Source organism: Etheostoma spectabile, unplaced genomic scaffold (genome assembly GCF_008692095.1).
Source record: "Etheostoma spectabile isolate EspeVRDwgs_2016 unplaced genomic scaffold, UIUC_Espe_1.0 scaffold00000590, whole genome shotgun sequence".
Lineage (NCBI taxonomy): Eukaryota > Metazoa > Chordata > Actinopteri > Perciformes > Percidae > Etheostoma > Etheostoma spectabile.
In genome coordinates, this window is record NW_022602618.1 from 4,438 (window position 1) to 27,035 (window position 22,598).

The window sequence follows — 22,598 nt, forward strand, 5'->3', positions numbered from 1 at the left end:
TTCCAAAGAAGGACTTGATACCCTGCTGGCTGGTTCTAGCCCCAGCTAGTTTCAGTCTGGGCCCACGCCACAGATAAGGCACTTATCTTTCCCCAGTACAAGAACAACCGGTCCTGTGAAGTCTCACTTCCTTTAAATTATACCAGACTGTCACATGTCAAACTGGGGACAAAACCCAGGAGTTCCCCAGTGACAGATGAATGACTCTCTGAGGACTGAAGCAGAGGTTTAAGAACAGCGGCCAAAGAAGTACTCCGATCCTTAAGTTAAACGGCAGCGACCAGTTGAGTTAGCGATGCGTTGATTGCTAAACATTTGATGGTTCAAGCTTCTCAAATTTGAGGATTTGATGATATTCTTTGTCATATTTGATAATAATCTGAAAACCTTTGGGTCTTTGTCTGCTGGCCGGACAAAATATGACATTTGAGACGGCCCCATTGGGCTGTCGAACATTATAAAAGGGCATTTTCTCCTGTTTTCTGACATTTCATAGACAAAAGGATTAACCAAATAATTGAAAAGATATTCAGCAGATTAATCAGGATTGAAAATAGTGTTAGTTGCAACCCTACAACATCAATTCCAGTGTGAAATACTCCATCATGAGCAGAAGTCTTGCTTTGAAATGACTATTACTACTCAAGTAAAGGTATGTTAGTAACTAAAGTATCAAGTAAAGGTATGTTAGTAACTAAAGTATCAAGTAAAGGTATGTTCATAACTAAAGTATCAAGTAAAGGTAGTTGACAATAAAAGAAAAAGCCCACTGAGAGTGTTTACCTTCAATATATTTTGTCATTGGATTATTATTACTGATGCATTCATGCGTTAGTAGCTTGTAGCTTGAACTATTATTTATGCGGTTGGTTGGAGAGTTTCTTTATATCAGTTATGGATGTCAACTATGGATCTCATTATCGTTTAATCTGCAGTGAAACAGTGGAAAAGTGCCAAAGGCGATCAAAACATATTTTGTGGTGTTTGACCAAAACGTCAAACCAAAGGTTTGGCATTTTATTCATAAGTCTTTGCTAATCCATTAATCCACCTATAGTATTAGTTCTGATGATAAGTTACGCATCCCATTTTGCAAGTAAAATGTTTCTTTTTTCTGTAAATTAACTACAACTGTCAAATAATTGTAGTGGGATGAAAAAGTCCACTATTTCCCTCTGATATGCAGTGAGGTAAAGTGGATAAAACACTAATAGACAGTCATCCAAAAGCCATAATTGCTCTGCGAGTGATCAAACAACGCTTTAATCGACAGACACCAAATAACCTCCACTTAAAAATCACAAACACTAACTGGAAAATTTCCTATGCAGCTCACTCTCCTCCCCAGGCAGTATAGCTATCTGCATTATGGCACTGTTACATAACGGGTTAGTGGACCACATCTGCAACAGCTGGACTGATCATTGGATTAGACGAGCATGATGTCATTTGTGATTTATCTGAATTTATATAATTCTGTTGTGCCGAGTCACCATTGTAACCTTGACCTCATCCGTTACTGATAATGGCAATTTTTGCAAATTGCATGGATTTAAATAGAGGTAATGTGTATGCACAATTGGTATTTTTCTTTTCTTTTCATCATGCGTTTTATAGCCTGTATGTGGGTCAGACACTGCAGCCGTTTGCAGGCAGGCAGAAGCCAAAAATGCAGCAATCGTGACATACATTTTCTCCACGTCCTTTCAAAATAAAACGACTGCAGTGAGCAGCCAAACGCAGCACACTTTGGGGGTCTGCATGCAGTCGGGATCCCAGAAAAAAAAAATAAAGAGTATCAGCTCTTGCTGGTGTGAATGCAATTGTTTTCCCCCCTCTCTACATAACTAGACATTAATCCCTTTTGTATTGGTGATAACAGTCAGTTGGAGCTTTCCATTGAGAGAAAATGATGAAGAGGAGGTAGTGGTGGGAGGGCTTCCTCTCCTCCTCCTCCTCCTCTGCGGTGTGCTATCTCGTCATCCTCCACCTCCAGGCAGATATGGCTGCAGCGGAATCCCGTGATGTCACGCAGTTGCCGTGGTTACGTGGTGACGGAAATAAATGGGCGTCACAACAAAAAAAAAAAAAGTACCACGTGCTCCATATATATATAAACTGGCTGGTTCGCGCAGTGTGAGCAGCTGCAATTCAGAGCTGAGCGCGGCAGGTCGAGCTCTTGTTTTTTTTTAACGGTTTTGAGACGCCGTTAACTGACGTTTACGGGATCGGACGGGAACTATCATTGTTGTTTTGTTCTTCGTGTTTTCTATTGGATTTTCGTCTGTTGATAAACATGGCGGTGACTGAAGCTGGATGTGATCTAACTTACTGCAAAATGAGGGGATTGTCACCGTTCTCACCGGTGAGCGACAAAAGCAATACAACTATCACAACTTCTATTCAGCATCTACATTGATTAGTGAAGCGAACTGAGTGTATTTGTTGATGTAATGATCAGTGCGCCAAACGGCTGTGAAGAGATGACTTTAACCTCAGTGCAAAGTGCTTTTTTGTTCTAATTTTAGAGACATTTAAAAATATATATAGGCTATATCAAGCAATAATATGAGATCTGCTTTATTATCTCAAAACGGGCTATGTGCGTTTTTATTAGAATTTAGGATGGAAAATGCTTTGTTGGCTCACATAGAGAGTGACCCAATGGTTGCATAAGCTATAAACCCGCAGCTTTAGCGGTCCATGCACAGACCAACCCGCCCTTCACTGTACAACAGGATATTTGGAACAGCGGATTACAGCGCCAACAACTGATAGTTCTCCTCTTATGGAAAACAAACATATTTGCATCATGTGTGGTCAATGACACTCAAACATATAATTGACATTATGTCTATAATTTAATAACAATTTATTCTCTCTCTCTCTCTCTCTCTGTGCAGCTTTCATCAAGGAGAGAAAAATGGGGTTGAATGACTTCATCCAGAAGCTGGTGTCTACCCCACATATCTGCCAACAGTGAGTATTTATATAAAAAGATATTCCAGGTTAAAAGACGTTTAGATTTGAATGGAAAATTGGCCGTAGGTGTGTCATGGCCAATCCAATCAGCCACCTGAGTTTGGCAGGACATTCTGTGAGAAAACATAATCTGGGTCCAAGAAGCCAGGTGCAAGAATAGTCCTTTCATGACGAGCGTGAGCCTGTTAACAACCTCCTTTCCAATACCCAATGACCTTTGCAGCAAATCCCTTATGTAGGCTACCCTAGACACGGATAAACCGGTAATTCGGTTATTTGATACATGGCTCATCCGATCCCATCCTGAACTTCCAGGTCGGGACCTGGTGCTTTGGAAAAATACAACAGTGTTTCCGAAGGAAAGGTTGTGTGATCTGGACTGCAGAGTCCTGCAGAGTCCTGCAGAGCCACCTGAACCCTCTTTGTCACGGGGCAGCAGCCTAAGCTTTTTCTCAGACAGGATAGGCCGTTATATAGTACATGGTGATGACTGTGTCCTCAACTTGACTTGCCTGGATGTTTCAGTCATTCACACCCCAGCAGGGAGCGTTCATTCAGCTTTTCAGTCACACAAACTGCTTAAGATCCGGTGATTTCCCTGTGCGACAAACTTAAAATAAAGTCGCTCTTTGAATTACTAAATATAAAAAAAAAAGTCAAAAAAGTGTTATACTGTAGTTATTACATTTTTTATGACCCTGCTTCTCTTCTTCCAGTGTTGAAGTAAACAACTTCCTGACGATTGATGAGAATCAAAATGAGGATGTTGATGAACTTCCAGAACATCCGGTAAGCAGGAACTGTTTACTGACTATATGACTCACTTTCTTTACAAAATATGGCAATGTATTTATACATTTCCCCATTGCATATCTTTCAGCTCTACCTAAATTCACGAAGTTCACTGGCTGAGGACACTCAGTAAGTAGCCTTTTAAAATATCTTTTAAATGTAAACAATTTGTAAAATATGTAGCCCTCAACATGTGTCAACAGAAATCCTAATTTTCTGGTTGCTTCTCTACATCAGGATCAAACCATGTGATTTTGACTACCTCAGAATCATCGGCAAAGGCAGCTTTGGAAAGGTGAGTCCGTCTAACTTCTCTTTCACTTAACCAACTTAACTGTTATCTGCTCACGTCCATCACCGCTGGAACACCTCCGCTGATGCAGCCGTTTGCTCTATTACAGGTTCTGCTGGCTCGACACAAGGAGTCCGCCAAATATTACGCTGTCAAGGTGCTACAGAAGAAAATCATCATGAAGAAGAAAGAGGTATGTTTGCATATCCTTTCACTATGAACTACAAGTAAAACTGCAGAGACCAAGGTTAATTACTGCGCCTCAAACCACAGTTCCTCTATTTCACAATGTATAATGTCATAGTGATAAATACAGAATTATATTAATTTCTACATTTTCCTTCCAGCAAAAGCATATCATGGCTGAGCGCAGTGTGCTGATGAAGAACATCAAGCATCCCTTCCTGGTGGGGCTGCACTACTCCTTCCAGACGACTGACAAGCTGTACTTTGTACTCGACTATGTCAACGGCGGAGAGGTAATTTAAAATCTCACGCCAAGAAATTGGGTCAGACTATCCAAGTATTGTTTTCAAGTTGGTGTTGACACATGCCTGTTGTCTCTGCAGCTGTTCTATCATCTCCAGAGAGAGAGGGTCTTCCTGGAGCCCAGAGCCAGGTTCTATGCTGCTGAAATTGCAAGTGCACTTGGCTACCTCCACTCCCTGCACATTGTGTACAGGTAATGAGCGATCCTACAGCACCCCCTAGTGGACAATTGTAAACATGAGCTGTGCTGAGCTGAACTGAAGGACATTTATAGAGTTACTTTGAAGTTATTTAAAGCTTTTGTAATCCTTTACAGGGACCTGAAGCCTGAAAACATCCTGTTGGACTCACAGGGTCATATTGTCCTCACAGACTTTGGCCTCTGCAAAGAAGGCCTTGAGGACAATGGAACAACATCAACCTTCTGCGGGACACCAGAGGTACAAAATAAATCTCTTGACTTTCACACATCCTTATCATTTATGTAGAAACTTCACCAAGGACAAAATGTCGGGAACATGGGTTTACTCTTTCTTGTTGCTTTCCTCTCAGTACTTGGCCCCTGAGGTTCTCCAGAAGCAGGCGTACGACCGCACAGTTGACTGGTGGTGTCTGGGATCAGTGCTCTACGAGATGCTCTATGGACTTGTAAGTGAAATCTGCATCTTAGTGCAACTCTTCTGCTTAATTATGTATGGGGGAAAAATAACTAATTTGTTGTTTTACATGTTTGCTTTATAGCCCCCGTTCTACAGTCGCAACACAGCTGAGATGTACAACAACATCCTGCACAATGCTCCTGTGCTCAAGCCCAATGTATCAAACGCAGGCCGGGAACTGCTCGAGGGGCTCCTGCAGAAGGACCGCACCAAGAGGCTGGGAGTGAAGGACGACTTTGTAAGTTCACACAGCCTGAACCTAAAGAACACATTACACAAAAACCCACAAGAGATACGTGAAGCCTGTTGTGAAGCTGCCAGTCTGTTCATTCTGAACTTCTTTTCCCCTCCAGCTTGAACTCAAGTTCCATTCCTTCTTCTCTCCAATCAACTGGGAGGACCTGATGGCCAAGAAGATCACGCCTCCATTCGCCCCCTCAGTGGTACGTTCAAACTAACTGACAAACTAACTAAGGATGCAACTGATGGTTTTTTTTTCACTATCTATTAATTTTTGTCTATATAATGTCAGAAAATTGTCAAAAATGGCTACAGTTTCCCAGAACGCTATGTGACGTCTTCAACTCGTCATTCAGAACCAACTGTCCAAAAAACAAATATTCAATTTATAATCCTATAGGGCTGCGAGTCAAAATTATTTTTGGTTCATTTAATCTTTACACAGTTATTCGATTACATTAGTTTCCCAAAGCCCATTGCGATGTCTTCAAATGTCTTGCTGCGTCTGACCAACAGTCCAACATAATATTTAGAATCGTAGGAGACAAAGAAAGCCAGAAAATATGCACATTTCAGAAGCTGAACTAATAGCTGCTGAGTGATTGACCAACTGTTTCACTGGAACCAGCGAATGTTTGGCATATTTGCATGATCAACGACCTAAACAATCAACCAATTACCAAAATACAGTAGCATAATGCATGAAACTAGTGTCTTGACTTTTTTTTCCCCTTAGTTTATAATTCATGTCCTTCCTGCTTGGTTTCACAGAGCGGTCCCACAGACCTCAGACACTTTGACCCCGAGTTTACCCACCTGCCAGTGTCCTCCTCTCTGTGCAACGACACCCTGGCTGTGACCAGCAGCATCAAGGAAGCAGCTGGGGCGTTTCCAGGCTTCTCTTACGGCCCTCCAGCAGACCACGCCTTCATGTGAACGCCACCATCTCTGCCCTTCTGTCCCGGGAACTAACAAGAGACACAAAATACAAGCTCTCGATTGAGAGTCTTATCTCGACAGAGGGACCACACTGGAGCAGGCTGTTTTGGGGGGGACGTTAGGGGAGGACCTTGAAGGATCTTGTACATTAAAAGTGTACAGATGGGGACTCTCATGTTAAAAGACCACTGGCCCTGCTGTACTGCCTCAACCGCCCAACACTATAAAACGTGTGTGCCAAGTATGGATGCACTCTGGGGTCATGAATCATCACGGTCACAGCTACCGGGGAAGTGACATGAAGAGAAGTGCCTGAGGTTGGAAAGGCAGTTTGGACGGCAGCAGCGTTGGCGAGAGCCAGCTTTATCAAAAACCACAGAAACATCTCATCTGTTTGGACTTTTGGCCAGGGCGCTAGACGTTAAGGTCGATGCCTTCATTTCATGTCTACATTTGTTAAAAACTGTTCTTGTTTCAAAGTTCATCATGCATTGTTATTTTCATGTAAATGCTCAATTGCACTTGCGGAAACAAGGGTCAAGAAAAGAAAAAGATTCTGCTTTTAAGTATCAGCAACTTTGGATTAGATTAATAGCTAGAACAATAATGTTTATTACATATCTCTTCTATGAAAGAAGAAAGAATGGCATTCAGTGTGTAATGTGTTACACTAATAGTGATACTTGGACCAAACAGTTACCTATGGTATCCTTTAACACAATCTTTTTTTGACCTGCTTGTCCTCAAAAACTGAAGATCAAAGTTTGACTTTACTGTGTAGAAGAAAACAAGTTATGTATATTTTATTGCAAAACCAAAAGGTTTTCCATGTTTTAACTACACACATTCACTCTTTACTTAAAAAAAGTTTGGCATATAATATAAATTAGTAATATTTCCTGTATGACACTATATTCTATTTTTGGTTTTCCAACTCCTTCATTTGCAACCAGTGACTGTGTTAATCTATATCTGTTTATGAAAGTCTACTCTTATTGATCAGGAGAGCGCTATATGGAGTTCAACTAGCAATAACAGGCCCCCATCAATGATAGCACACACTGTATATCAATCTTCTTTCAAATTTAAGTAAATGCTTTTTTTATTGCAAACACTCCAGACGAACTATAGAATCTATGGTTATAAATGTTTTTGTATTTATGCGTCATGTAGAGAAGAAGTGTGAATGTCTTGTGCCTGTCCAAGGCGGCCTGATCCATATTAAGTGTATGTACATATCTCTTTTCCCCAAACCTCTGGGTCCATTTATATATATTTTTAAAGTGCACCATTAACTTGAAGAAAAAAACCCACTAGATGGAGCAGGTGCTGGCTTTCCTCTAACGGTGTGTAGTCACTGTCCTGCTGCATAGTCTGGTTCTGGAGTGCAATAAAAGTCTTGTTAAGTCCAAAAGAATAATTATGATTTGATCTCTTTAGCAGAAGTATACCTTGTAAATCATGAAGTGATATTCATTAAGTTATTAAGAGAGGATCTTCACTCAAACAGATATTGTTCATTGAGTCTCCGCATTTTAGCCGTTTGAGAGAGTGTATTTTCAAGCGTGCTGAAAAATAAACTAAAAAAGAAAGTAAGGCACATCGTTCTAGATCATTTCTTCCATATTTGGAAGCATTACTTTTCTGTTTTGTATTTTTTATGTATATTTATTTACATGCTACTGTGTAAAAGAACTTACATGATCAACGGAAATATTGAATTGTGTAATCTGTGTCACAAATGGCAAATAAATTCTCTAAAATCATTACAAGTGTGCTGTTTTTGTTTGTAATGCTTTTGATGCTTCTTTTACTCAATACTTTATTAATACGTTACATAATGCAACTATTAAAGTATTTCTGTCAACCGATTATTGCTTGGTCTAGAAAATTACGTAAAATATAAGCCCATCAGCAATTACTTAAGCTCAATGTCGCATCTTTATTTGTCTTGTTTTGTCCAATAGCCCAAACCCCAACGATATTCATTTATAATTCACATAAGACAAAAGGAAAACAGCAAATCCTCACAACTGTTAAGCTGGAACCAGAGAATAGCTGGTATAGAGCAGAAGTATAAAGCAGCAGAAAATAGAAATACTAAAGCAAAGTAGTTCAAAATTATACTTGAGTACTTACTTAGCCCACATTCCACCACATGAATGGAGCTATCTTAAAATGGAACAACTTATTGATTAATTTGATTATGTTCTGCACACGTTCTTAAAGTTGTTGCGATGTACCTGCATCCATAAGAAGTAACACACTGACAACATTTGAAGAGGATTTATCTATTTAAATAGCAAATGTTTGCAGTCTTTTCTCTCACCTGTGTGTTGACGAACAGCGCCACACCTGTCGTCCCCCGTCGCGCCAAAGAAAGGACTGAACATTCTGCACATGCGCAGTAGGCACAACGGCGAAAACTTCCTGCAAATATTGCTCCCTAACAACAGACAAAGCTTGACACTGTGGATCCAAGTGAAGACGCTTACATAAAAGCGTTTCCCATTCACTCCTTCAATGGTAAGACTAGGGTTGATCATTTTGGTGTGTCAGGAATGTTTGTGTTGCGATCAGCTTCGCAGTTGGGTGCAACGGGAGTGAACGCTTTCACACGATGCCATTTCAATACCCACTCCAATGGCTGCTGGTCCCGATTAATTTCTGGTGCGAAAACTTTAATGTCCGAGCAAAACTAAGAAACACCAGCCAGCTTAGTTAATTTACTAATTTTAACCCTTGACAAGTTAGCTAGTATGCATGTAAAATTGACAGCGGATGACACAGTTATTTTTATCAGAATTGATGATAAAGCGCGTAAATATAGCGACTGTCTGCTAACGTTGGTAAGCTGCACGATGGCGTCTAAATGCTGGGTTGCAAACGCTTAATTAGTGCCTGCTGTAGTTGCTTACAGTTTCAGTGTTATATTGCCTGTATCCAGCTTCATGTGTTGACTGTGCAGATTATGTTTAAATAAAGATAAACGAGCTGATGTGTTTCAGGAAATAGTCTGATGTCAGATTTCACCTTCACAGCAAACTGTCCTCGGCTGGGTTATTTGCTGAATTCAGCTACGTAACGGTTGTCGGCTAACGTTTGCCGGTGTAACACCAAATTCTGTGACCACCGTATCTTGTGACTGTAGGGGGCGCACAGACGACTTCGTCACGGCTCTGTTACGCTATCAGCGTAAACTGCAGGCTGTTGATAATGAAGGTTCAGCGCCGAGAGTTTAGAAATGTTGTTGTATATACATACTTGAGATATAGGCTGTATTTGAGTGACTAGTGTCTAATTGTAAATCTAAATAAAGAAACTAAGATATATGTTTCTGTGTGTGTGCGTGTTTATTCTGTTGGCCCCAAATAAACACCACAGAGCAGACTTAATCATGAGGATGCGTGGTATAAATATAATAAAACTACGTCGGCAGCATGAGGCTGTTAACTAATCTACAAGAGCTGTGGGAGAAAATTATCAATAACCAAGTATAATTTTTGATTGTGAACTCATTGTGAATTTTCCCCATACATAAACTCATATATATTTGAACATTTCAAAATTAACCTGTCACAACAACCAAACCATTTCAGGTGGCTTGTCTTATCTTCATATGTATAGACAGAAACAATAATCACTCTGGTCAGCATCTGGTTTTGGGCCCAAGGGGTCACATATTTTGACAGCTGTTATCAAATATGTGACCCTACTGTAACTGTCAGAATCACCTGTAACTACAGCCAAACCATTTCAGGTGACTTGTCTTAACTTCATATGTATAGACAAGAAACAATAATCACTCTGGTCAGCATCTGGTTTTGGGCCCAAGAGGTCACATATTCTGATAACAGCTGTCAAATATGTGACCCCTTGGCCTAAGACCAGATGCTGACCAGAGTGATTATTGTTTCTTGTCTATACATAAAAGATAAGACAAGCCACCTGAAATGGTTTGGTTGTTGTGACAGGTTAATTTTGAAATGTTCAAATATATATGAGTTTATGTATGGGGAAAATTCACAATGAGTCACAATCAAATTATTACTTGGTTATTGATAATTTTCTCCCCAAGCTCTTGTAGATTAGTTACAGCCTCATGCTGCCGACGTAGTTTTATTATTATTTATACCACCCGCATCCTCATGATTAAGTCTGCTCTGTGGTGTTTATTTGGGGCCAACAGAATAAACACGCACACACACAGAAACATATATCTTAGTTTCTTTATTTAGATTTACAATTAGACACTATTCACTCAAATACAGCCTATATCTCAAGTATGTATATACAACAACATTTCTAAACTCTCGGCGCTGAACCTTCATTATAAACAGCCTGCAGTTTACGCTGATAGCGTAACAGAGCCGTGACGAAGTCGTCTGTTTGAGTAAGATCAACCTGCACAGTGGCAACAGCGCCCCCTACAGTCACAAGATACGGTGGTCACAGAATTTGGTGTTACACCGGTCACATGAATAGGAGCTTTACCTTGAGTTGATTCTGTGCCAGGATTTCTACCAAACTGTGTTACAGACGTGGTATTATTATCGCAAACCAGATGGCACAGAGGTGTCGAAAGTATTTGTCTGCATCAGAGATGCATTTTTGTATCTGCTAATAAGAAATAAATTAAATCTCACAAGAAGGCTATTGGAACCAGACTACCATAAAAGGAGGCATCCTTTTAGATTTATATGTCACTAAAGTACAAAAGTCATATGAAGCCCTTCTGATAATGTTGTATAGGTCCAATATTTTCCTAATAATTTTATAGAAAGGGACAAATGTGACTCTAAATTCACAAGAAGATTTCTGGAAAAGACTATGTAGGGAAAATGGATACGGTGATCAGTTGGTACTTTTAAGTATTAGTATTTCAGGTCAACTATAAATGCTGAAACGTAAGATTTCTTTGCAGGCAATCAACCAATTCAACACTGAGTATTTCTAGTCATTAAGCTTTGAACAGTTCTTATAAGGAAATAGCTCTGACTCAATAAACTCAAACAACCGTTTCAGAATACTGTCAATGTTCTATTATAATCATTAACAAATTACATATCTCTTTCCAGAAATGTCTTTTTTGGGAAATATCAGGAAATTACACAACCCGTCAACTATGTTTCTGACTTATTTTGTCAAATAAATGACCATCCATTCCAAGTCAAGTCCAGCACAACAGAAGATGTTTAGTTAAGCCAGGGTTTTCCCTACTATTGTAAGGCTACATGTGCAGCACTCAAGCCATTTCGGGCACCACCTAAGCTGAATGAATGTAAAATCAATGTGAGCACCAAAACTGACTTTTCAGATTGCAGTTGGTCCCCAGTTTTTAAGTTTTATTATCTGCTCTAGCTTTTTCAACATTTTAGACACAGATGTAGTAATAATTATGGTCCAAAATATTGTCAAATTAAAAAAGTCACATTTTCTTAAAGGAAGGAAACCTAAACCCCCGCCAAATATGTGCATCTAAGTCTTCCGCAGACCTAAGAAAAACACCGGTTAAGCGCCCAAAGCCACTGCTTAACGGATTTTCCCTGGTCTGTGGTGTCCCCTAAACCTGATACGCCACTCTCTGGGAGAAGACAGCAATCACTTGAAGCGGAGTAGGATCCTGTATCGGGCGACGTTGTTCCTCGGGTAGCGCTATTCAACCCCAGTGTTGTTGAAATGCTGGCAGATTTTTACCGTTGGCAACAGCCTGAGGGACGGTGGCCAAGGAAAAATAAACGCAGGGTCCGGGAGTCTCTGGTTTGATAAATTGGCAAAGATTTGTATTAAATAAATTAAAGCATGATATGTTTTGGGGCCAGTGCAGTTGAGAAAATGCAGATATTCTTTTTGACTTTTTGAGATCTTACTACTATTTTGAGTTATGTGGGCTGTGTTTGAATATCTAAAATATAAATATAAGTGGGTTAACTTATCATCAGTACATCATCCAGTGGCCTTATTTCCCTTCAATTGTACTGTTTTGATTTCACGTACTTAGGCCTATATTTTGCATAAGCTGACATGCTTCAAAGGCCCAGTCAATTCAGGTAGCATAGCAGGCTTTTGATTCAGAGCGTGCACCATTAACACTTTCATGGGTTTTTGAATGACCTATTTCTTTCTTTCTGTGTCTACATTGTGTTGGTTAGATAATGTTCCATCTCTCCAGCCGCAGGGGGAAGGCCAGTTGAGCGATCAGGGACAAAACGAGGTTAGATCTTATCACCTCGGAGCATCTATTGATACGACAGCTTGCACCTGAGCAGCTAATGCTTCTAGAGAATATGTTTTCATTGAATTAAGGTTAGGTCACATGTAAAGTGGCACGCTTCCTTAATCCCACAGTAAACACAGGCGTGGTGGGGGTCAGTGCCACACGCGCCTCACCTGCAGGTCTGATGCGGGAGATTAGTTATTTCTTCACAGTGCCCCACATCCCCCATGGCACCACCTCCCTGCTGATTACCCCTGAGATAGGGGTGGGGGCGAGGGATGCATCGATGAGCGCTTATGGGACAAGGGGAGGGGGCAGTCACGCATCGGAACACTACATAAGGCATAACCCCCCATTTATTCTGTGCCTGTGTGTTTTTCGCTCCTGTGGTTGTGTGAAGCAGGGTCCGGACACGCTTTCCAGGTGCAGAGAGTAGGCTGTGCGTGCAGACATGTCGGGTCGCTCCGTTGCAGAGATGGATGACTCGCAGGAGCTGCCGGTGAGTGTGAACACGAGCATGAGGGGAAGTGTTTGCATCAATGACTGCAATTTACAAAATTAGTTTTAAGATGAAACTGTCTGACTGTCTTTTGCACGCCATTATAAATTGATTAATTACCCTTGTGTTCTTTAAATGCTAGACAGCCTAATTCAACACTTTTAAAACATTTTATATTGTTCTTGTATTTAGTGAAAGGCATATTTCACTTTTTTAAAGTTGAAATGAAACACTAATTTAGATTAAAAAGCTTTAAGTTGATATTCATAGTTTACTAATTGCTTTTACTCTGTAAATTGAACAATATATCAGCTGTAGATCTGTAGCGGCAGTATTTGTGCAAACACTTAAGATCCTTTTTCACAGCGTAGTTTATTGTTGGTACGGTCAGGAGTCACGATACTGTGGTGATGTACTGATGTCAAGTATTATTCCTTTTGAACTGTGCCTTCTTCAGTGTGTGTGTGTAGTGAACTTGTCTGTCTGTTGTCATCTAGACCAATGTTTTGCACTTTTGTTTAAATTAAATAAAAATAAAGTATTATTCCTTTTTAATACTACAGAGAAAATATGCTGTATGCATCATGAGGTACCCTATAAAAGAACACTTGTTGCACCTCTGAAGGACTTGTGTTGGACAGTAGTATTTGGGTGTTTTTTGTATCCACTTTAAGTTTTTATGAAGGGGGCTTGATTTTAATTTTGATCTGACATGATTGGTAATCGAGGCCAAAAGATGCACATCACAGTCCTGAAGCAGCAGAGAAAATAGAATTATGGTGAAAACCTTTTCTTTGAAATCCTTTTTTGTGTGTTTGCAGACAAAGAAGGCCAAGCTTGAGATGGACAGTGGTCTGGAGAAGGAGCCGAGGTGGGTCTTCACTGATTTTAGATCTGTTTCGGATCTTTCCACGGCTGCTTTCAAACTGTGATGACCCTGACCCTGTAGAACAAATGTTTAGTTTTGAATAGACTGGAATTTTTCAACTGTCTTATTTTTTTGTGTGTGATTGTTATCTCATTGTTTTTGCCAGATGTACCTTTGTTGTATTGTTGTTGGCTGACAGAAGAAACTGTAATGGATTCTTAATGCTCTTCCAGTGATTTAGGTGACGATGAGAGTCCATCTACTGTGTTGGGTTCTTCCGAGCAGGAAAGCTGTTACTCTGCCCTGTCCACAGCCCAACTTGATCCAGGTAAGTAGATAACATGACCACACTCGCTGCAGTGTCCCTAGAAGATATTGACAACATGTTTTATTGCAGGTGATCAGGAGCATTCGGACGCAGACAGAGGGGCAGCACCTCGAGCATGCGGTGACTCCATGAACTCCTATGCACATCCTGGTACGGACAAAAACCTCTCAGTTTCAAACGATGCACATTAAAAAAGGTCCTAACAGAAGAAGGCTCCTCTTATACAATACCGTATGTCAAACTGAAGCTGTGTTGTCTTTTTAACAGCCACAGACTCAACGGCAACATCTGAATACACCCAACAGGTTTATCAAGGAGCAAGTGAGTTCACTGCATAAAGCCTTTTGTTGTTTATCATGTTTTAACGTTTTCTTCTTGTTGTTTTTTTATCAGAGAAGGTGAAATGTAACGTATAGTGCGGGGCTCCAGTGTGCAACCATTTCACTCACAAGTATGAGTGACACTAGGCCTTTTTTGGTAGTTGCACCAGCAGCCGTAATCTAGATTTTCCTGTTCCCTGTTTTAGGTTTAGGAGGATTGGATTCCAATTCAGTCATTTAGAGGCTAATGTTCAATTGTCACATTGAATTTGAAGAGAGGTTGGTATACTGTTATTTGGTTGTGCGGGTACCAACAAATTTTGTGCACCATGCACGTAAAAACATACGCCTAATAGTAGATCTCTAGTTTCACTCGGTGCACTTGCAGCGTAGCCGTCATGTGATGCAAATGTCAATTCCCTTTCTTACAGCCCAGAAGTGACGTCCTACACCAGTCAGGTGGCCTTTCTCCTCTGGCCCAGTCCACTGCGTACTCGGCCTTCCTCCAGACAGGCCAGAACTACGGCCTCCCGCCCTTTGGTTAGTCCCCGCTCCTACTCTAACAACCCTTTTTTTAACACTGCTCACTAAAAACCTAGCAGCAACCTTTTGTTACTTTGCTTTAGAGGCCTTACTGAGCTTTTGCACTTGGTATCAATTTGCTTTTGATCTCTGCTTAAACATCCCATCTTGACTGAAGGACCTGGTTTCTTAACTTGGCCTCATCTTCATTTATCCACTCCTCTTGCTACTTCTTTCATTTTTCCGCTTCCCTTGCTCTCTTTCATCTTCAGGTGCTATGTGGCCAGGCATTAAACAGAGACAGGGCTGCCTGAGGCGCCCTCTGGTGGCCAGCCTGGGTTTCTCAGCTTCAGCAACGCATATACCTCAACCCAGCCAGGCCAGCTGCACTACTCATACCCAAGCCAAGGCAAGCTGCAACCTCACTCTGTCTCACAAAATAACGCTGTCACACTCTCTGCAAATATGACAAGCACTGGAAAAAAAAGGAGATGCAGTGCACAGCTCTGTCTTCCTCTTTTGTTGTTAACCACCTCAAATACTGCGTAGAAACACTTTTATTTTCCTCTGGCACTGTTTTAGTATAGCATTTTTTGTCTCCAGGCTCCAGCTTTACAACATCCAGTGTATACTCAAGCATCCCTTCAGCCACGGCTGCTACCACAACCTCCACCACAGTGGCCCACCAGGTAAGGAGTATGTTAGTGTTCCTCAGACCAAAACGGTCTCTGTGTGTTAAATTTTATGTTATTTAAAAAGCACAATCTGTCCTCATGCCCTGAGGATCCTTTTATCTAAGTCTCCATCCCTGGGGTTGGGCTGAGATCATCACAGTTATGGTGAATGATACGGGAAGTGCTTGGAAGCTGGAGATTATTTCTGCAGGTTTGTCAGACTGCCCCACGTGGCTCTTTTTCCACCACCCTTCTCCTGTTGATCACAATTTTCTTTACCTTTTTATTTCTTCAGGAATTTAGCAGCTACAACTCTCTGGACAGGGTCAGTTCTCTCAGTACTACGCTCTGCCTCCAAGCTATGTGCCGGCCGGGCTGCCCGGCAGCGATGACCACGGCGCCGCTGTCGGAGTGGCCGGATATTTGGCTGTGAAGTCGGAGCAGGCCGACTCAGCTGGACTGCCTCCCAGAGGTAACTTCAGTTATTTAATTCATATTATTGTATGTTCAGCAGAATTCACTGCCCTAAGACATTAGATCTGTGATCATTGTACTAGCATGCACTCATTTCTCACCTTCATGTATTAAGATGCGTCCCCACCAGAGAACCTCCCAGCAGGTGCAGCCCTTCCTACTAGTGTGGCGCTCCCCACCGGAGCCAGAGATCAGGATGACGTTGGACGTAGGAACTCAGTAGGCAAAGCCAAAGGGAAGGGCAAGAGGTCGGATAGCTCCCCACCTGCTGACAGTGACCTGGAGGTAACCAAGTCAGCATTTACTTATCTTTGCACAAATAAACAAAACAAAGGGCTTGTTGGCCTGTTATTAGCTTTGCAGCATTTTAGAAAGTTAAACTCACATGGTCTCTGTAACCTGGAGGCTACTGATGGAAAGACTAACCACATGAAAAAGGTAAATAGGATTTAGCTGTAACAAATAAAATAAAAATTGGTCAATTGTAAAACATAAAAGAAATGGATACAACTATTTTTTTAGAATGCAAAGTAATGTAAAATAATTTTTCCCTGCTTTTTTTTTAGCGCATTTTCCTGTGGGATCTGGATGAGACCATTATTATATTCCACTCACTTCTCACTGGCTCCTACGCACAGAAGTTTGGCAAGGTTTGTTTCTGTAAATCGGCTAACCGATTGAGAAGGTTTATCTTATGAAAGATTCACGGTGGGTCTGCGTTGTGTTTGTTCAGGACCCAGCCACAGTGCTGAACCTGGGCTTGCAGATGGAGGAGCTGATCTTTGAGCTGGCAGACACCCACCTTTTCTTCAACGACCTGGAGGTACAGAGATTTATTCAGACCGCTGTAGCCATGGCAGGAAAGGAGTTTTTTCAGGGGTTTTTTGTCACATACAGCGGCCGGTACAAACCAGACAAACTGGATGATTGATGGAAACCCGCCCCTATTTTTTTTGACAGTTGTAACTAAGTTGTAGAATAAATTCCATAATCTCTTATTAAGCTCCCTGAGTTCTGGAGAAATATAACAAGGACGTTACTTAGAAAAGAGTGGAGACAATAAAAAAACAAAAACAGAAAACTACATTAATAAAAAAAACTTGTTTGCAGCCAGCATAGGCTACCTAAAGGAGCTCTTTTCTCCCCTGGGTGTTTGCAAAGATCCATTATCTTAAACTCATGAATGTTTTATGACTATCCAACTGTACATGGGTGTTGTCTTTTTGCAAGTTACTACAAGTTTGGATAACAAATACACAGTTCCAACAATCAAGAACCGGTTTTCTTTCTGTTTTCTTTAAGGAATGTGATCAAGTCCATGTTGAGGATGTTGTCTCTGATGACAACAGACAGGACCTGAGGTGCGTTATATCTGTAACATACGCAAAATATGCAGTACAATAACTGCCTCATCACGCACGTATTCCTCATCATCCAAACAAATCACAAGTTTTCATCCTACTTTAGTAACTACAACTTCTTGGCGGATGGCTTTAATGGTTCCAGTGGTGGAGGGGCCTCAGGAACCACCACTGGAGTCCAGGGAGGGGTGGAGTGGATGCGTAAACTGGCCTTTCGCTACCGCCGGCTAAAAGAGATTTACAATAACTATAAAGGGAATGTTGGAGGTGAGTCAAAGGCACACATGGAAAAAAAAAAAAAAATCTATGGGGTAGGCTACTGCTGCTTTTCACGTTTCAAGAATACAACTGTGCCTCTGAGAAACCGTCTGTAGTTGAAGTGAAAAGACTTCAAGTAGGTAAACAGTGTTCAGAAGCTCTTCTTCTTTCAGCCCTGTTTGTGCTTTGAATGGCGTGTTTTTACTGTGTGAAAAATTACATGTTTGACGACTGTAAAACTAGTCACACAGTCCATGATCCAAACAAGTTAATGTTACAGCCCAGTGGCCAAAATAAACAGAGGGCTGGCTGACTGTGTGTTTGTGTGTCTGTGTGTGTCCTGCCACCTTTTTGTCTGACTTTGGAATTATGTTTTGGGTGGCACCACAAACCACAAAACGTTTAGAACCACTTCAGACGTTTGGAAACCGTAAAATGGGGATGATGTTAGAGTTACATGTTTTTCCCTGTACACTGCTAGAGGTATCTACATTTTGTGGTTTTGAGGTTGTATCCTTATCGCATGTTGTCTCTTTCAGGCCTTTTGAGCCCTATGAAGAGGGAGAGCTGCTTCTCCAGCTTCAGTCGGACATCGAGAACGTTACAGACGCATGGCTCAGCACAGCCCTCAAGTCTCTGCTGCTCATCCAGTCCAGGTCTGAGCACAGGTTATATTGTCAAAGAATCTTTTAGTCACACTCTGCAGCAAGTTAAGTAAAGTGCGCTCTCGTCATGTGAATAATTACATCAAGGTGATAGCTTTATTTTAACATTGCCATCGGCGGTTTATGCTTAGCAACCAAAAGGAGGGAGTAGTTTAAAAGGCAATGTTTATTCAGAAGATGGTGCTAAATGCTGTTTAAAAGGATAGACGTATATGCTTGGCTGTGATTTTCCTGTGCTGAATCTTTTTAGAGAAGTCTTTTAAAGTTCATGTTTTAATTAGCCAAAACTGGCTCAACATCAATGCAAGATGGTGTAAACAAGTCTTTGGCCTGATTAAACTGTTTGTTTTCATCTTTGGGCCCATATTTATGCATGTATATGTATGTATGTATGTATGTATGTATGTATGTGATATTCCACCAACAGGGGGAAGTGTATGAATGTGTTGGTCACTACCACCCAGCTGGTTCCAGCTCTGGCGAAGGTGCTGCTCTACGGCCTGGGAGACGTCTTCCCCATCGAGAACATCTACAGTGCGACTAAAATAGGTTTGTAATTAGTTCTTCTCTTGTGTGACGGAGGAGGCAATCATGTTGCTGTGTAATGCTTTATTTTCTCTGTGGTTTCCGTCCATGCAGGGAAAGAGTGTTGCTTCGAGAGGATCGTCTCTCGCTTTGGGAAGAAAGTGACTTATGTGGTGATAGGTGATGGTCGAGATGAGGAGTTTGCAGCAAAACAGGTAAACCTTTTCAAGTCTTCATGTCTCCTAACTCCCCCCCCCTTTGTGTGTTAGCCTGTAGGCAGTATGGTCACACAAAGTTACAAAGTCGCAACGCCTGCTTCGTTTGTTTTAAAAGGCGTCCACATCAGACAGAGGAGCTTACAAGTTAAGATGAGTCAAAAGTTTAATAAGTCATAAAGTTAACGGTAACACTAACTTTGAGAGAAATTATGTGACAATAGAGTTTGAAGCTGGAGCCTGACAGTTGATCAGTTACTGAAGTTACTTAACAATAAGTTAGCACTGAGCATGTTCATACTGCAGCGATCACAGTCCAGTGGGGGGCTTCTCTTTGGCTGTTGCTTAATCATAGATTTGTTTATCCACATAATTAAAAATGAAATGGAAATCCAGTCCAATTATCAAACTAGGGTTTAATCCATTTGTTTAACCAACTGTTGGACTCAATTTCCTGCATCTGTGTGTTTCTGACATGCTGCTATGTTTCTTTGGCTGTGTCTGTCTCCCTATCTGTAGCACAATATGCCTTTCTGGAGGATCTCAACTCACGGCGACCTCGTGTCCCTGCACCAAGCGCTGGAATTGGACTTCTTGTAAAGGAGGCTGCGTTGAATGTCGCACGCTGAAGGGCAAATGTACTCGTCATCGTCCTGTCGGTTTTGTGGAGTGACATTGTGTGAGAAAAGCCTCCACAACCCCTCAACGACACACACTTGCATATTTGAAAATGTGCCCTCAGAAAGACAACTAATGACTCGGTATGTGTGATGGTAACATACTGAGGTGGACTTTGGGTCAGAGCTGACTGTGAGAAACAGACTGGATGCATCATTCATCTGAGTTAGGGTTGCTCACGCCCAGCACTCCCTCCTCTACGGCAGCTAACCTCACCACGGCTGAAACTGGCACTGATTTGGACACAGAAGGGAAGAGATTCATTTTTTTCTCCTTTTCTTTGGTTTCATTTTCTTTTAAAGTATCAAAGTCTCTTGCAGTGAAAGCGATCCCTCTAATTTGTATGTCTTTTTTTATCAATCAAAAGGCCATTATTTCTGGCATTTTCTTTTCATTTTGTTGTGGCTTTTTATTTAGGCTCCGTGTAACTGAAAGAATGACATCAAAGCAAATTGGTTTAAAAAAAACAAAAACAAAAAAAAGGCAAAAGCTCTTTGTTTGTTTTGCACTCATAGAAAGAAATGAACGCAGTTTGCAGAAGTTTCTGCCAGTCATCAAATCCCAATACTTAACATGAAAATTAACATGATAAATGTGGTCGTGACCTCCCCTCCTGACTCGACCAAACCACGTCACCAGTCAGCTGTCCTGACCTCTCCACTGTGTTGCAACAGCAGACGTATGCTCCTCTTGAGTATGTGGGATCTGTGGTCAGTATGTGGCGCTGGTCATACTTCTCACAAACCTGAACCTGAACCAGCCTTTCTGGAAGGTAGTGAGCAAAGCGGGATGCACCAGACACTGATCGTTTTCTCAATGACTCAGGAGTTTACCAGTAGGGTTGGACTTCACGAGAAGTGCACTTCCTGCCCTGCCCTGTTCTGTCCTCAGACATGGCACAGGTCCAATGAAGACTTTAGTAGCTGTGTCCCCAATCCCAACTAAATACTATTCTATCGTCACGGTTTATGGAAAGTGAAACTCAAATCTGTCATGGTGCGGTTGGATTTTATTTGCGCACTTTAAAAAGATTAATAAAAGCTTATTTTTCACATTTTTATTTACAGCAATATGTCATTTATGTCATAATAGGCTGTATATTAACTTATTGGGAGAGAATGGGTAGTTCAGTGTGAAATAAGACATTGAGCACCCCCATATAGCCAAAATGGCATCATCCTCGTTTCATAATACGCCTTTGCTTAGATTTGACTGAGATTGGCAGTCGAATCAGGCTCCTTCGATCAAAGCGTTGAATATTCGACTACTCAGGGTCACCTCAAGGTTTGAGTATGATTTATTTCTAGTGCGAAGACCCAACGTACGCTTGGAATTGGTATGTGGTTGGGATTTTGGAATACGCAACTGATGTCCAAATTGGTCAATTTGAAGGAAGGTTTAATATTTCTTTGTATTGGTTGGAAAAAAAAGGCTCCTACATCTCAAGCGCCATTAAACCATTTAACAAAACTGTGATTACCTGAAAAATGCTTTGACACAAGGCTACAGGGTTGTCCCCAGGGGCCCATTGTCTCATTATCCGTCCGTGCTCTCACCTCGAAACCTCTGACTCAGCTAATACGTTGTTAGGAGGATCAGAATCGCAGGTTAGGAGGTTTCATTTTAAAGTTTCATCTTTTCTTAGTGAAGACTGTTGTAGCATGTCATCACAAGAGGTGAGCAGTATCCACAAAGCAGTTGTCTAATTTGATAAAACCAGGTCAAAGAAATAAGTTGTTAGCCAGTAAAATTACTTTTATTATTATCATTACATGTTTCTACAAAATCAGTTGCTTATTTCTTTAGGCGACTGAACGTCAAAATGATCTTTCCACCAAACCTGAAGTGGCACTTTTTTTTTCAGAAGACTTTACTCAACCTGTTTTCTCCAAAAACTAGATTGATTTAGCTTTGTATTAGTTTTACACAAGAGCTGCAACTCACAATGAGTGTCATTATGGATTAATATGTAGACTATTTGGAGACTTTTAGTCATTTTTAAAGCAAAAATGCAAAGAATTAGCTGGTTCCAGCTTCTCAAATCAAAGGATTGGCTGTTTTCTTTGGCTTACATTATGATAAACATTTGGGGGGTTTTTTGGTCAAAAAGGCATCTTTTCTTTCTTCATTTTTGTCTTTTTCCATAATAGTCAAATTTCCACAACCTAAAGTGACGTCTTTAAAATCGCTTGTACCCAACCAACAGTCCAAAAGCCAAAAATATTGAATCAAGCAAATATTCACGTCAAAACAAGTGATTCTCTTTAGCTCCAAGAAATTATTTTAATTTGTTAAAATAGTTTATCAATGTGTGACTAATCACAATATTGATTGTACAGCTTTTGAATTTTTACCCAAAACCTCTTGAAGGCGTATTGGAGTTGGAAAAAAAACACAAAGGGTAATGACTTTGCTCATTACATTTCTACTTTTGCTCATTAACTGTATGTTCAAGGGATTTTTTCATTTTTGTAGACGGTTAGAAAGCCGCCGGGGTGGATCGACTTGCCCTGTCTTCTAGGCAGATTATGACGTGAACACAATACTGAGCCTGAAGATTTCAATATTTACACACACATGCAGCTTGACCGTTAAGAATGT

The 22,598-nt window shown here is 41.0% G+C and overlaps 1 protein-coding gene and 1 pseudogene across 1 annotated transcript; both read left to right on the plus strand.

The window, feature by feature from the left end:
* Positions 1-2,177: 2,177 nt before the first annotated feature.
* On the plus strand, positions 2,178-8,159 carry LOC116674520 (serine/threonine-protein kinase Sgk1-like). The gene is given in 14 exon segments (XM_032506951.1): positions 2,178-2,345; positions 2,348-2,365; positions 2,904-2,979; positions 3,699-3,771; positions 3,863-3,903; positions 4,012-4,069; positions 4,176-4,259; positions 4,414-4,545; positions 4,636-4,748; positions 4,872-4,995; positions 5,108-5,203; positions 5,297-5,452; positions 5,568-5,657; positions 6,226-8,159. Coding segments are annotated over 14 exon segments (1,275 nt in total). The 5' UTR covers positions 2,178-2,296; the 3' UTR covers positions 6,391-8,159.
* A 668-nt stretch (positions 8,160-8,827) lies between these two features.
* LOC116674521 (eyes absent homolog 3-like) lies at positions 8,828-21,322 on the plus strand (annotated as a pseudogene).
* The last annotated feature ends 1,276 nt before the right edge of the window (positions 21,323-22,598 follow it).